At 28.3% G+C, this 16,783-nt stretch overlaps 2 protein-coding genes across 2 annotated transcripts; one reads left to right on the plus strand and one right to left on the minus strand.

Moving 5' to 3' along the window:
* Window positions 1–4,687: 4,687 nt before the first annotated feature.
* Window positions 4,688–10,325, plus strand: LOC106759361 (ras-related protein RABE1c). The gene is made up of 9 exons (XM_014642506.2): window positions 4,688–4,822; window positions 4,911–5,041; window positions 5,891–5,963; window positions 6,052–6,152; window positions 8,911–8,976; window positions 9,074–9,171; window positions 9,649–9,711; window positions 9,792–9,884; window positions 9,984–10,325. The coding sequence occupies exons 2-9, from the start codon at window positions 4,969–4,971 to the stop codon at window positions 10,059–10,061; spliced, it is 645 nt and encodes a 214-aa protein (XP_014497992.1). The 5' UTR covers window positions 4,688–4,822; window positions 4,911–4,968; the 3' UTR covers window positions 10,062–10,325.
* Window positions 10,326–12,100: 1,775 nt separating this feature from the next.
* Window positions 12,101–13,033, minus strand: LOC106758971 (zinc finger protein ZAT12). The gene has a single exon (XM_014641986.2). It carries the CDS (start codon window positions 12,849–12,851, stop codon window positions 12,294–12,296), a length of 558 nt encoding a protein of 185 aa, XP_014497472.2. The 5' UTR covers window positions 12,852–13,033; the 3' UTR covers window positions 12,101–12,293.
* Between the last annotated feature and the right edge of the window lie 3,750 nt (window positions 13,034–16,783).

Below are 16,783 nucleotides of genomic sequence, written 5' to 3' on the forward strand. Positions count from 1 at the left end.
ATTGATTTAAAAAAAAAGAAAATAATTGGATTTCAAATCATGAATGGGGTCTGTCAATTAAGTTCATACGTTAATTAATAATTACTAAAATTATATTTTTAATTAAATATTTACTATTTAATATTGTTTTTAATATTTGAGTACGAGTTGAGTGAACGAGTTATCGTATTATTTAGGTTTAATAGTTCTGGAGTTGTTTATTTCTATATATTTGTATTAATTGAGTCCGTATTATGAAAATAGTTAATTGATTTTCGTAAAATTGAATCAATAATGTTTTTGTCCTTAATTTTAGTTGATGATTTTAAATTTTTTGTCTTGTGATATGGTGAACTGACATTTAATAACAAGTGGCATAAAGATTTAATTGAGTTCTATAAAATCGAATTAATGTCCTTGTCAGTTAATTTTAGTGGATAACTTTAAATTTTTTACCTTGTGACATAGTTAGCTGAGATTTAATAATATGTGACACATAAAAAGATCATTACATGGAATTAAATGATTCTTATATACGTGACAATAATAATTTAATTTCACATAATGACTTTTTATGTACCACGTGTTACCAAATGCTAACTCACCATATCAGATAAAAAATTTAAAGTCGTCCGGCAAAAGCATTATTGCTTCAATTTTGTCAAAACAGTGACGTAATTGAACAATCCTAGAATACAAGAATCCAATTGACACAAATGTGCAGAAATAGAAACCTCCATACACATTAAACCTATTATTTATGATATGAATAGAAAATTTGTATTTAACAAAAAAAAATAATGTTGTGATAGTTAGTTATCATAAAAATGCTATTTTGATTAATGTAAAATAATAAGTAATTTTTATTATTTTCATTGATTATATATCGAAATCAATTATCATATTTTCAGATATCTCTGAGACTGCGCTTCTTATGTTCAGACTCCATGTTTTCAATAAGAAAAAGTGTAGCTCGTATTTTTACATTAATTATAAAATAACTTTATAATATTCATATAATTAAAAAAAAAACTTAACTGAAAATATTTATATTTCAAAATTGAATTAAATTAATAAGTTTTTATGAAAATAAAATTTCTTCAATAATTAATTAATTGTTCTACATAATCTCGTGTTATGTTTTAAATTACTTTAAAAAAATTATGGTGTAAATTCAGTTTTTATTACTGTATTAACTATCCATCATCCTGATAATTATGATGGAAAATAACCATTGTTAGTCTATAAATAAATAAAAAAAATAAAAAATAATAAACAAAGAGTGATTATTTGTGTTTTGGTTCGGTTTGGTGCACTTCAATTCGATTTGATTCGATTCCGTCTGACTCATTTGATTTGGTTTGACTCAATTTAGTTTGGTTCAATTTGATTTGTTTTAATTTGATTATACTCATTTGGTTTAATTGGATTTTATTTTATTGGATTCGATTCAATTTGATTCGATTTACATTGTCTTTTGATACATAAAACCATGTCAATCTGACTACGTGAAACTATATCAATTTGACACGTAGTAAATTTGATATGTATTTTTAAAAAATAAAAAAATAAAAAAAATAATTTAAATAATATTTTAAAAATTGAAAAAGACAAAAATGGTATAATCTTTTAATGGTGTGAGTACAAAAATTAATGATGATAACCTCATTATTTTAATTTAAAAAAAATATGGACTTAAAAACAAAAATTGAAAAAAAAGTATTACAAATAATAACCATCGGTGAGTAAACCTTTTACAAAAGCAATTGCCTAACAATATTCACGTTAACCAATGAGTTATTGTTTGGCAATAACTATTGTTTTGACATCTCATTTCAAAAATCATTTATATTAAAACATCTTTTAATAATAAAATATTTAATTAAAATATAAATTATACTGTTTAATAAAAAGGTAATAAGAGTAGTTATCAAATTTGTAGTATTTTTTTTGAAATATGTCAATCAATTTAAAGATGAAATGTTCTCACATATTTAAATGCCTTTACTTTAAATGAATTTTAATATTAGATTACTTCTTGAAACTATTTAACTAAAAGTTTAAATTTTAATATGAAATAAATAAATCAAATTTATATTTTATATTTTAAATAAGAGTCAACCAAGAAATAAATAAGACGTGTCCTAATTCAACTCATTATATTACCCTTTACTAAAAAAAACAACTTCCAAATTGGAAAATAAAATTTAAATTTAGTAAGCAAAACTAAGTGTATAATAAATGTATAATTTACTATCATGAGGGATAGTTATTATAATCCAAAAAAAAATTAGAGATAACCAAATAAAAAATTACTCTTGAGATATTGAATCATATCTGCATAAGACAATAAAGTGTAACTAACATTGATATTTGCATGTACCACATTATTTATATATAAACAGAATCAAGAAAAATTAAAACATATTAAGATTGACATGATCATTGATGACAAATACTTAAATAGTGTAATATTTTGATTATTAGATTTATAATAATTATTTTCATGCAAAAATTGAGTAATGCTAATATATACGAACGAAATATATCGATTTAGTTTTTCTAAGGATAAAAATGGCTTTAATTTATGGAAAAACTTCTTTTAACAACTTTTTAACAACGCATATGTGACAACTTGTGATTGATTCGTTTTAAATATTTTTTAAATATAAATTCAAATAGACCAATAAAATAATAATGACACATCCGTTGTCAAAAAAATTGTCAAAAAGTGTTGTCAAAATATCATTATCCTTAAATTATTCCATCGCTGCAAAATGTCAGCTTAAATTTAGTTCTATCAAAATATATTAGTTTAAGCAATAAAGAGTTTAATTGTTCTCAGTTTTTATTTAATTTATCTCTGTAATAACTCACAATATCTGTTTAAACTGATCATGAAATTTAATTTGATTAAAAGTGATGAAATAAGTTTCATCCATGTTATTATTCTAAATCTTTAATCCTAAAACTAATATCATGTCAATTTGTTCGCATATTTTTTTATTTAATTATTTTTCACTACTTTCATAAGATTTCAATACAGATTCGTATAATTTAGAGTGAAACGAAACAATTTAAATTAATTTCATTGTTAACTCTCTTGTTTAACTTATAGGAACAAAATAAAAATAATTTAAATATCGACTTATGTTAGCTAACCTTTAAAATTTATTTCATTTTAAATTATAATAACACTATTAATATTTTAATGATAGCATAACTAGTTGTCAGTGTTTCAGAAAATATTTTCAAATCCCATGTCTTGAAAAATTTGACCCAGTAACACTATGTTTTCTTAAAATGCAATAAACAAGAATTGGTATTAAACTTGACGTGGTCATTGTTATTTTAAATGTCTATCAGTCATTATTGATATGGTCATACTGAACCAATCTTATAAAAGTATATATAACTCTTAAATCTAGCGTTAGATTTCATTTTCGTTGCAGGAAATATCAATTTGCATGGACATAATATCCATTTCTAAGATTATTTTGTTTTTGAAAATAAACATTTTTAAGATAAAAAAAAATTAATGATTTTTTTTAAGTAAAAACTAAATTATGCATAATTTTTTTTTAAAGAATCTTTAATAAAATAACTTAAAGAAAACTCATTTAAATACTTCTCTCCTATAAATACCCAGTTATGCAAAATTTTGTTCAAACCATATATATTAGTTCTGCTTTTTTGTGTTAAACTGAATTCAGAAGAAATAACTACCAATTACTTACACAAATAAATTAACGTGTTTACAATATTACATATTTTGATTTAATTTGAATCTTGCAATTTTTTTTTTTCATAAAAAGCTTTGATGATTCAAAAAAGAAAAAGGCATTATTATGAGTATTTTTTGCTTTCGTGCTTGTTATTACTATATTTTTGTTTAAAATATATTTCGACAAAAAGAAAGATATTTATAAAACAAGCTTGACAACTAGATAACATGAGATTATTTTGATGCATATTTTAATTGAGGATAAGAAATTAAAGAATGTCAATTTTTAAAGACCTATGCTTTTTTGGTCTTCATATTTCGAGCATAAATACTAATTTAAAAAGTTAACACTTTGAGATTAAATTAAAAAACTATAAAACATACATTGATTATTTATATTTGGCTTTGGCTTTGGCTTTTTAATAAGAAATTCATAAAAGCTGTTGACAGTTAATTAACGGTTAACATAGATATTCCAAGAGTAGCTGGCAATGCTAAGGCACAGAACAAAGCAAGTCATTTAACGCCACCTATACCCAACATATTTAACATTTTTTTATTGGACAAATTTGGAATATAAATTAAATTTTCAGCCTATATGCTATTTGAAAAATTACAAAATACAAATCTGTAGTTGGCTTTTTCATTAGAATCCTGCAGCTGTTCTCACCAGGCCATTTTTTAAAGTATATTTACTTATTCAATGAGTAAAGAAATAAAGCAATATCCTGTTAAAAATATTATTTTCTATAATTAAGATATTGTTTTATTTGTCAGTGTCCATTTGAAATTAATTAAAATCTTTGATTTTATCATTCCAGTTGTGAATTATAGTATTTTTATAAATAATTAAAAAAATAATTAGAATAAAAAATTGGGTGCCAGTAAAGTCGGGGAAGGCTCCGAAGTTGAAGGTTGTAAAAAAGAACTCCAGGTTGTATCCTAATCCTTGTGTTCTGGTCAATAAAAAATTTCCAAACCTTTTATTATAAAATAAATACAACAAAATTAAACATCGCTCTTCTTCTTTCTCTCTCTCTCTCTCAAAATCTCCGCGGTCCTTCCGTTGAACTTTGGAGATCCCTCTCCCTCCCATTTTTCCTTTCCATTTCGGATCTGGTACTCTCTCTCTTGCATTTCATTTTCATTTTTTGATTTCTCATTATTTTCTCATTTTTCTTTAATTTTATTTGGGGATTGAATGCAGATACTTGGGAATACGAACTATAGTTTTGAAATCGTGAGAGATTCATCGATCGAAGTTGATGGCGGCTCCACCGGCAAGGGCTCGTGCGGATTACGACTATCTCATAAAGCTTCTCTTGATCGGCGATAGTGGTAGGTTGCTCACCTTCTCGCCTATTTTTGTTTTTTTTTTTCGTTTTTTCTCTTTATTTTTCTCGATTTTTTTCCGGTGTTTGTATGTAATGAGAAAACATAAATAACGTTGCAATTCTCTGCGAACAAATGAGGTGATTCTCTGCGTAGCTTTTTCTTTTTATCTGGATTTGTTGAATTGGATTTTCATGATAGTGTATTTAATTTTAGAGATTGTATATTTTCGTGATCTAGCTTGTGCGAGTGTTTGAATAATTGTTTCTGTTACTGCGATACGTTTACGATGTTGAGTTGCAAACTCCGTTTGATCGTGGTATGCATTTGTTGGTCAAATTCTCTTTATTATTATATGTAGTCAGGCCTCTCTGTACCTTGGCAATTATTTGTTTCATTGCAACATGTACTAAATTTGGACGCGTGTTTGGGTTATTCTACAGAATAGTAGCCTTTTTTTCTTCAGCTTCGTGAGAGAGTTTTTTTTCTTTTTTTTAGTGGTTATTTAGTGGGAAAAAAACAGACCGAAAGCGTGGTATTGGAAGTTGCTTTTTAGCTTTGTTTTTGTGTACACTTTTAATCTGCTTGCTCCTCATGAACGAAACGATATGATTTCAGTCGGCGTTTCACACGAACTTTTTTCCTGTGCCTTGACTGCTTACTGCGTTATATATGCAATAGATATAGATCCTTCAACCCTCTCTGTTTAGTTTGTCAGAGGATGAATGAATGGAATAAAAGTAATTGCATAAATAAATGAAAAATACTGTGGAAATAGAAATTCCAAGAGGGGTGCACTGTGTACAAATTCCTTAATTTTTTTTTTCACGAACCCTTTTCTGTTATTGGTTTCAGGTGTGGGAAAGAGTTGCCTTCTTCTACGATTCTCCGATGGTTCTTTCACAACTAGTTTCATCACAACCATAGGGTGAGTTTTCACAATTTTGGACTAAAATTGCAGAATCTTGTGTGCCAGAATTTTCCTTAACATCACTAGGTCTACCCTCCCGGTGCAGCATTGATTTTAAGATAAGAACCATTGAGCAGGATGGAAAACGGATCAAGCTCCAAATTTGGGATACTGCTGGTCAGGAGCGGTTCCGAACAATTACAACCGGTAAGATTTATGATCCTTTTAGATTATAGGTACAAGTGTCATTGAAAAGTAAAGAACCTCAACCATTTTAAGGATAATGCAGTTTAGGAATTAGAATGTAGTTATACTCTGATTAAACAAAAATCAATAGTTGAGATTTTAACAACTACTGCTGTTGTTATTGTGTTATTCATGGGCATGCATTTTATTATAATTTCAACTGTTGATATGCTTCTCCTCACTTGTTTAAAGCGGAATCCCAAAAAGGATGGGACTGACTATAATGGGAAGTTCAGAGTTCAATTCTAAGATAATTCTTAAACCAAAAATTAAGCCCAAAATAGCATATGCCTAATAACACAAAAGTCTTATTCCACTAATTGAAGTTAATTACTTGGATCACTCAACACCATTCAATATTATGCTTAAAGGCGAAATGTCCAGATATATTATTTACCCTGAGATCTCCCTTAACAATTTTCTCCAGTGTCCTTCTTGGTCTCCCTCTCTTCCTTTCCACAAACTATAAACACGCAATCTACTCACTTTATTTGTGCTTCTACGAATGTTTAATCCACCTTAACTGATTTTGTGTCATCTTTTCCTTGACTGGTGCAATCATTTAATATTATCCTTTATCGACATACCACACATCCATCTTAACATTCTCTTTTTGGTATTCTCACATTTTTTCTTGTTCTCCTTTTAAAGTTTAACATAAACTATCCATAAATTATACGGAATCTATAAAACTTGTCAGAGGTTGGTAGATACTTTGCTATAAACAATAACCCTCAATCTTTTTCTCCAATTGATCATCCTGCATGTTTCTTGTGGGCGACATTTTCATTAATTTCATAATCATGTTGATGTATTGATCCTGGATATTTAAACATAGATACCTCTGGTATTAGTATTACATCTCTCTCTTTTACTTCCGAGTCATATTCTCCATATTTTGCTAAAATCATAATTCATATATACTCTATCTTGTGCCTACTTAAATAAATGCTGCGTGTCAAAAGTTTGTAACAAAAGCTCACGTTTAAAGTACTGTTTTCCTTAATTTCTCAATCAAAAGTTTTTCCTTAATTTCACGATTATATAACTAAGGATTTAAGGCTCAACCTTGATGTAATCTTGCCCTCTACGGAAGTCCTTAGTGTCACCTCTTGAAATTCTAATAGTCACCTCATTATATTCTAATAGTCACATTATAGACGTCTTGTATATAGTTCGGATATAAGTCATGCAAACGTCTTCCTTTTCCAAATTCTTTCACAACACTTCTCTTGATCAACTGTAAGCTTTTTCCGAGTTTATAAAAGTCATACGTAAGTTTTTCATTTGCTTCAATTCTCATAAAATGATATTTATATTTAGTCTTAAGTTGTAAATTTCCGGTCTCTTTTATTAATTTGTCTATGCTTAATCACCTTTGTTTCATGATTTCATAGTATGAGTTTTATATTTATGTAAATTGTGGTTAATAAAACTCTGAAATATATATATCTCGTTCTTAAGTATAGGAATCAAAGTGCTTCCTCCACTGACGTTTCATTTTCTTATACCATACTTACACTCCCATTCATTAAATAACCCAGTGATTTAGATGTTGTTCTCGTACACACTTTCTAACATAATAGGCCCTATTGTCTAGTCAACAACTTTACCACTATTCATCTTCTTAGGGAACACTTGTGCGTTTCCAATCCAAAGAATTTGATAGTAACCAAATTATGTCTCTGCTTTTGGATTTTTAGTCCTTTAATATGAGGTGATTCCTGTCCTGTCCATCATTGAAAAACTAGTTCTCTCACCCCTTTTTGATATTCTGATCTATGATTGAACTTTCTCCTTTTCATCCTTGATACATCTCACGATACAAATGTCTTGTTTTCCTTTATTTTTGACAAACTTATAGGTCTTATGTTCTCCTTATTTTGTACTGAAATCTTCGTAAAACACTTCAAAAGCTTTAGATCTTGCTTCATTCACAGCTTCTCTCCCCTCATTTGTATAGTTTTGATACATTTTCCACTTTTCAAAGTTATTGCACTCGTGTAAAGCTTTAAAGCGTATACTTTTGTTTGTTTGGATCACACCACAGATTTCTTATCTTTTAGACCTAAAACCTTTTGACAGTTTAAATCCTGTAGCATATAACTCGGTAGCTTTTTCTACAACACATTGATTGATTTCTCGTATGCATGTTTGATGTTAGTCAAAATACAACCACTTTTGAACTAGTTTCTTTACCCACGTCTGTCTGGAAAACGTGAGAATCTTTGTTCATTTAAATCTGGATGGCTTTAACCATGCGACGCATTCGATCTGGGAAATGACCTAGCATGAGCAAAACTCTGTTGTAAGTGGCCTAACTCGACCCTCTTCCATTACCGAGCCTGTAATTGGCTACAAAACCATACATAGACAGATTTATCCCATGCCCAAGTCTTAAAATAAAACAGTCTTTTCTTGCTGTTTGGGTTCCAGTTTCTTGATTGCCAACCATGTGAAACATGCCTGTAAAATAGTTTTTGGGAACGTGTCCCTGTGGATGTCAGTGATTAATGTGAATATGTGATTCAATACTGGGGTACACTTCCAGCTTTTCTGTCGGGTGTGTTAAATTACACATCCATTTGAATGGGTACTGTTTCATTGCTGTAACTAGAATTCTTTTATTCTTTGTTGATTCCAATGTTTATGCCAGTTTGAGTATCTGTCAAGTAGTTTATAATGTGCTAACCCTTTGTTGAATTTCCTATTTTTTCAGCTTACTATCGTGGTGCTATGGGCATATTGCTAGTGTATGACGTTACAGATGAATCTTCGTTTAACAGTAAGTTCCCTCCTGTTTTTTGGTTCAAAATTTGAAGGTGTCTTTTTCTCTTCAAAGGGTTTCTCATGGAATATGACCCAGCTTATACCAATTTCAGATATCAGGAATTGGATTCGTAACATTGAGCAGCATGCCTCAGACAATGTTAACAAGATACTTGTGGGGAACAAAGCCGACATGGATGAAAGCAAAAGGGTACGCAAACATCCGGGACCTTTCTCCTTCAGTTATTTAGGAACTTCGATGCACCTATGTTGACCAGATCCAACTCAATGGAACTAAAGAAATGATATATTATTGTCTTAAAATATACATTTTTCTCAAAACTAGTTGGTTGCTCCATAATGCAGCATGTTTGTTTGAGATTTAACCCACACACCAATCATCTTTGCACACTTAAACATGTGCTTTTGAAACCAATTTTATTTTAAGCCGGTGTCTGCTCATCTCAGCATCTGTTTGCCAATCCAAAAGTTTTAACAAACATGTTTCATGGTGTTAGAGGAACCGCGTCTTAGACCAGTAGTGAATAAAACATTTTTGTTTGAGGTTGAGCGCATAAGAGATTGACTTCTTATTGACGCCATTAGTATCAGTAACATCTTCCTTTCCACTCTAATATTTGTCATATATTAGATTTTTGGATTCATACATATCTGCTTTTATTTCTAGGCTGTGCCTACCTCCAAGGGACAAGCACTGGCCGATGAGTATGGAATCAAATTCTTTGAAACAGTAAGTGTTGCATACATTAAAATGTGGAAAATTCCTTAATTTTTGTTACTATCACCTACTGAAAAAAAAATCTATTCCAGAGTGCAAAGACAAATCTAAACGTGGAGGAAGTTTTCTTCTCGATTGCAAAAGATATAAAACAAAGGCTTGCTGACACTGACTCTAAGTCAGAGGTATTTGAATTTCTTATTCATTGAATTCAACGAAAAATATATTTATATTGATGTCTTTTTCTCCATCATGTTGAATGTGTCGCAATATATTCATTGCAGCCAGCAGGAATTAAAATCAACCAACAGGATCAGGCAACGGCTGGGGAAGTTGCACAAAAGTCAGCTTGCTGTGGTTGAGGAGGCAGCGTTATTGTCCAAGAACAAGAAGGAAGGAGGAAAATACATGTATGATGATAAATTGACGATGATTCGTGCTTTGCATTTCACGCTGTCATTCTTTTATAGTTTCTTTCCTAGATGTTATTATATATTAATTCAAAGCTAGATATGATTGTCTTTGCGCCTTGTGTTTGGTTGGGCCACAAATCCAATGATCATTGATATTTTGAATGGTTAATTGCATTTATATTCTTTAAAACGTAATAAATTATATTGACACAATTTCTAGTTTAAATAATTATACCAGTTATTTCATGTTAAATATTACGAAGAAAATATTTTCTTGCTCATTTATATTTTAGGTACTTGTGAATATATATACGCTGAACAAAGTTTTGTATTCCATGAATACAAATTATGCCGAACTCATTTATGAAAACTAAAGGGGGAGGTCATTGATAATTTGCTACATAAGAGTTTCGTGCATTGTTTTACTTTAAGTATAAGAATATTTTTGTTTTGTTTTGTACTGTAAAAGAAATATATGTTCTATTAGCAACAACATAATAATAATTTATGCTGCAAATAACTATGTTTAGCAAAACGGTATTTTTCTTAAAAGAAAGAGTACGCTGTAAGAACACTTTATTCAGTTTGCCAGTTCAATAGAGAAATTTTGCTTGTATATTGATTTCTTATGCAAGAAACTAAGTGCTTTTTATGTTGATTTTCAACATCAACTTCTCATTAAAAAATAAGAACTATTTAGTTGGTTCTAGGTTGCGTTACGTTCCTTGAGTCCAGCTAATTATTTTTTCCAGGTAATTTGGCATTCTGTTTTTAATTATGCTTTTATCATAAAAGACCTGTTTATAAGCTTATATATAACTAAAAACAATAAAGTTGGAAGAGCCATTCCATTGTTTTTGTAAAGTATGAAAAATAAAGACAGACATAAGTGTATGTATGCTACTCATGCTGGATTTCTTAAGTAAAGTACCTAAAATACCAGGTGAAAGATAAAAAGAAGGTTGTATCTTCCTGCACTCCGTCTTTCGAAAAAAAATGTCTTCTGAGAACTGATTTAGTGTGTTTCAGAAAATAAAATCCAGAAGGATGGGATGCAAATAGAAATTTGATAGGGGGTGCAGGAATAAAGAGCCTAACAAGAAACATAGTCTCATTCTGACCAATTAGTTGTAAAAGGGTTGTGGTTGAAGAGAGCGGTTAGGTGATGATGACCTATATTTAATTAGGTGAGGGGAATCAATCCTCTTAGATTTAATTTTTACATCTTTATCTTTCTCTTCAATTGTAGGTATTATATAGGTAAATTTTTATTTAAATGATTTTATTTCAATTTCCCACTCAATTGCAACAATTCACGTTCAAATTTATTATCTTAAATTTTGGATTGTATATAATATCTTAATTCCTTGTATAACCTCCCTTGGAATCAATAGATAAAGAATGCACAAGTTTCCAAGTAAGGGATTGACTAATTTTTTTTTTTTTTAATTTCAGTTATTACTCTGATAACATTTCACAATTTTAACTAAAATTGTGAATGTTTTCACATTAGGATTGGATGCAGAATCATCACCTTTTAAATACAACAAGAATTATAATATATGAAAACAAAAGTAATATATTTTAACAATATTTCTAAAACTATATTTTTTTTCTTGTAACTTTTTTCATCTCATATTATCTCACTTTTTTACTTCTCTTCCTGAACTGTTGAAAAAGAGGATAATTCTATTAAATACTGCTTATATATTTGGGGTGAATCGTGTTCAGAAATGTTTTTCACAGACACAGTAAAAAAACAGATTATGATACCTAAAACATGACACATAATCTACTCAAATTAAAAAAAAAGAAAGAAAAAACTATTAGAATAAGGATGTATTACACCGCGATTAAACAAAATTTTTCTTTAATTATTTTCTAAATACTTTACTATCTATCATTAATAGAGGAATTACTTTTGTAACTATTTTTTTTATCAGATCTATATGATAGCTTAATTATAAATAAGGATATCTTTTTAAAATTAAAAGGACTGTGTGAATGATTAGATTACAACATTGTTCGGATAAAGCTTAACAAAACGATTTCCCAGGCAAAAGCGATTTGGTGTTGAGAAGATAACTAATAAATTTCATAGAAACTACGAAATGGACTACAATACGTTGATATGCAATAATAAATTACGAAAAAGAATGTGGTTAAGTAAAAAATTTGCAGTCAAATGAAACAATTGAGAACGGGTGTTCTTAGGTTGAGCTTAAGATCATCATCCTCCAATGGCATCAAGTTCAAGTCCAAACACAAATTCAACCTTCCACCATTTTTAGATTTCTTCAGAATGGACAAAGAATCCGAATCTCTCCGATCATTAATGGCGGTTCTATGTTTTCTCATGTGTCCTCCCAAAGCTTGTCCAATGGCAAACTGAAGCCCACAAATGGGACACGGGTGCATCCGAGGTTGTTGTTTGGTGGTTGGAGTACAAGGTAAGTGGTGACGGCAGGAAAGATCTGTGATCATGAGCTTGGGTTTCTTGTGACTTGCTCTGTGGCCACCAAGTGCTTGAAAAGAAGAAAACCTTCTACTGCAAGTTTTGCACTTGAAATCACCAATTTCAGCATCCCTTATATCTCTACCCTTAGATTCACTCTCACCAACTTTGGTCAATAGCATCAAACAGTTAGCCATGTTGTCGAACTCACCCTCTTCTCTGTCTCTCTTCATGAGAATATGAGAATTTAAAGACACTACGTACACTCTTAAATATATATACATAAGAGATGTGTGGGAATGTGATGTTATGTTGGTGTGAGTGTGAGTTGATGTTCGGAATTACGCGGAGAGAGTGGCATAACTACCCTTGTTTTTCCTTTGCAATTAAGAATCTATATAGACGAAAACATTCTTAATTTGTACAAGGTTGGTTACTTGGTCGTTGCTAGCTAAGTTTGCGTGAACGCGTGTCGAAAGGGGCAAGACCTATTTTCCTTAATCAAACACATCATTAGTGAAGTACACAGTTATTTGTCTGTGCTGAATAACAAAGACTCCAGCTGGAACTACTATTTTCATCTATAACTATGCAAACTGGTCTTGTTTATTATGATTGTCTCTTTTCTTTTAAAACGCTGATATTTTAACAATTTTTTCATAACAAGATATATGTATTATCATTTTATTGAATGGTTTGAATTTATTTTAAGAAAAATATTCGAAATGTATTGTTAAAAAATTATAAAAAGAATTGTTAAATTTTTTTTTTCTTTCTTTTATATTCGAACTTGGTTTTCATGTTAAGAAACTAAACCAAATGCGGTCTGAAACGGAGAAAGAATATATATTCTTTGGAGTGAAATTACAATGAAAATAAAGTTTTTCAAAGAATAATGTAAGTGATAGCGTGTGGGCCTAGAAAAATTTGATCAGTATGAAAGGAAGAAAAAGGAAAGTATAGTAGTGTGTATATTAAGTAGTAGGATGATGATATTTTGACAACATTTCTTGATAACGGGACACGTATTATTATTTTATTGGTCTATTTGAATTTACATTTAAAAAAATATTTAAAACAGACCAAACATAAATATACGTTGTCAAAAAGTTATCAAAAAAGTGTTGTTAAAAAGATTTTTTCCTAAGAAGCAACAGAATAATATAGAAAACACTGGATCGGGTTTATCATTTTTTTCATCAACTCTCACGTTATATGTATACAGAGAGAGATAAATACACTATTGTCAGTTTTTTTTACACACCAGATTTAATTTCTTATTAAAAATCTATTTTATAATATTGATTTAAATTTAAAATTTATTTCTTAAACACAATGTGAATTCTTTAAACAAATTTGATTTAAATACTCAATAAAAAATACATAGTTAAAATTAATCATGTTATATTTAAAGTATTGACGTTATAAGGTATTTTAAAGATAAAAAAAATATTCAACTATCTTAAATTGATCTAATTTTTAATTGAAGACTTAATATGATTTATCGATCTCACGATAGATCTAATATTTTGATCCTAAGTTAATCGTTTTCAATAAAAGACTTAAAAAACAAATGAATTATTTTAGAAGTTATTGATACTTTTACTATTAATGTCAATTTTTCAATTCGAAATTTAATATTATTAAAGTTAATCACTATGTATTTAAAGTATTGTCTCTTTTAAACGTAAAGCTTTTGTTTTTTAAAAAGTGAAAAGAATATTTAATCTGAATTGACTTTTAACTCCTAAACAATATAAACTTATTGAGTGTAATAGAATCAAAGTAATATTTTCTTTCTATTTAGAATATAAAAGCACAGAAGCACACGAATGTTTCGCTATGGATTTTCGGAAGACTTTATCTACAACAATAAGAAATAAGATTCGTTTTAAACACCAATGAGCTTGTAGAAGAAACTTACATCACATATATTTTAATGATAATTTTTTGGTAAACATCCTCATTTAATTTCAACCAATTTTGTTAAACAGCTCTATTAACGATAATCTCAAAAAAAAAGTAACGAACTCCAAAATATTGCTACTGGTAATTAACATTTTTATTTTTATAAATATTGTATTAACTCTCGTAATTTTAAAACTTTTCTACTACGTTCACATTTTTTTATTATAATTACACTTCTTTTATTTCCCACTTTATATATTTGTCATAGATTCTAGAGAGTTCAGAAAATCATTTTGCAATATAAAGCAATTAAGGATGTAGCTGTTAATAGATTGAATGTTTGGAATAAGACAAAGGAGGAGGGAAAACGTGTGTGACATGAATGCAAACGTAAGACACTGTGCATCAATTTAATCAAATATCGTAGGCGGTGCGCCCGGCCATACTTTTACGCGTGATTTCTTGTAGGATATGTATGGAAAGAAGGAAAAAAACATACAATGATCACAATAAATAAATAAATAATATTTAAATATTTTAATTTAAGAGAAATATTTATTTATTTATTTTTGTCTAACTTTTTCTTTATTATATTATTGTTTTTATCTTCTTTTTTTTATCTTTAAGAGAAATATTATAAAATTATTAATTTTTCCTGTCTTGTAATTTCAAACATTATTTTAAAGTCTAGTTAAGTCGTATATAAGCTAAAAAAAGAAGAAGTAATTATTATGTTATCTAACGTTATTCAGGATCTATAAGTTAGTAAGGACTAAGATAATTTAGTCAAGACAATTTCATTATAGGGACTAATGAATTTAAATCATTCTGTTTAACATCATTTTTAAAATTTTATTTTTTATGATTCAGTCGCAGGGATTAAGATATATAGCTTAGATCCTATAATTTCCATATAATCAGTCCATGTAATTTAGTCTAAAGAATTAAATATTTTTAAACAATTTTAAAAATTTACTCTTAAGAACTGAAATAATTTGGTTCTTATAATTTTAATTTTTTTTTAAAATAGAAAAAGTCCATTTTATTTTGAAAAAAATTTCCAATATTTAAACACAATTTTAACAATCAACAAGCATGTTAAGACATTTTACATCTATTGAACTAAATTTGACATAATAATATAGATTTTGTGACTGTTGCATTATTTCGTAGGATATAAGTCAACCGATTCATAATGTCTTCTTTGAATTAATATATATATATATATATATATATATATATATATATATATATATATATATATATATATATTCCCTTCTATGTTGGATTTTTGGACAATCGTATACGTATGGTGACGGAAAACCTATATTTTACACTATTATTTCAATCATTTTAAATAAGATTTAATCAATTCTAGCAACATCCAATATTAGTACAAGCCAATTATACTATTAATATTATAACAATTTCCCAAGAGAATACCCGTTTCTAATTTCTCCAAAACTAGAAATGTAATTCTAATTAAGAATATTTACCAAGTTCTGGTTATTGTCAAAAGAACTTTGGTCTTTGAAAGATATTCATTATTATAAATTAGCGCAACATTACTTAAATTCCTAATTTTCTCAATTATTCTCAGCATGTACGGGTAAAGTATAAAATAAATTAAGATAAATTAAATAAAAAAAATTAAAATATTCATATTTTATTAAATGTCGAAAAAGTATAAAAATATTAAAAGGTATATGTTTACAATTTTCTTTTTTATAAAATATTTTTGTGAAAACAAAATTAAAAATATTCTCGAAGAACAATGTTTCTTTAGATTTGTTATACATTTGAAAACAATATAAGAAACTAAAATCTTGGATATATGAGAAACAATTTCTTTCTCCATAAACGTCCTCTTACGAATAATGTCATGGCTGATGAAACTTGGTTGGAAATGATGAAGCTTAGGTACATTCCATGAATTTTCTTTTCAGTTTTATGGTTAAATGATTGAACCTTTGATTAATTTGGAATTGTCGTAAATAAGTTTTTTTTAGCTACTTGTAAAGGAATGAGGTGCCACTGTACCTTTTTCCAAGCAAATTTATTTTCTGATAAAAAAATATGACATAAACTGTAGCTTAATTTGAGAGTATAAAATAAATATAAACTAAAAAACAAAATCGACCAAACAATGATGATTGTTATATTGATGTTTACTTTTTTTTTTTCAAAGACTAAGATAAGCATTAATGCAAACTCGAGAAAGGTAAATATACATTGGTTAATATCAATATTTGTTTATTGTACCTTTTAAAAGTTAGAGTGAAAAAACAATGATTTAAAATAAAGTATA

This window comes from Vigna radiata, chromosome 4 (genome assembly GCF_000741045.1).
Source record: "Vigna radiata var. radiata cultivar VC1973A chromosome 4, Vradiata_ver6, whole genome shotgun sequence".
In the NCBI taxonomy this organism is placed as follows: Eukaryota; Viridiplantae; Streptophyta; class Magnoliopsida; order Fabales; family Fabaceae; genus Vigna; species Vigna radiata.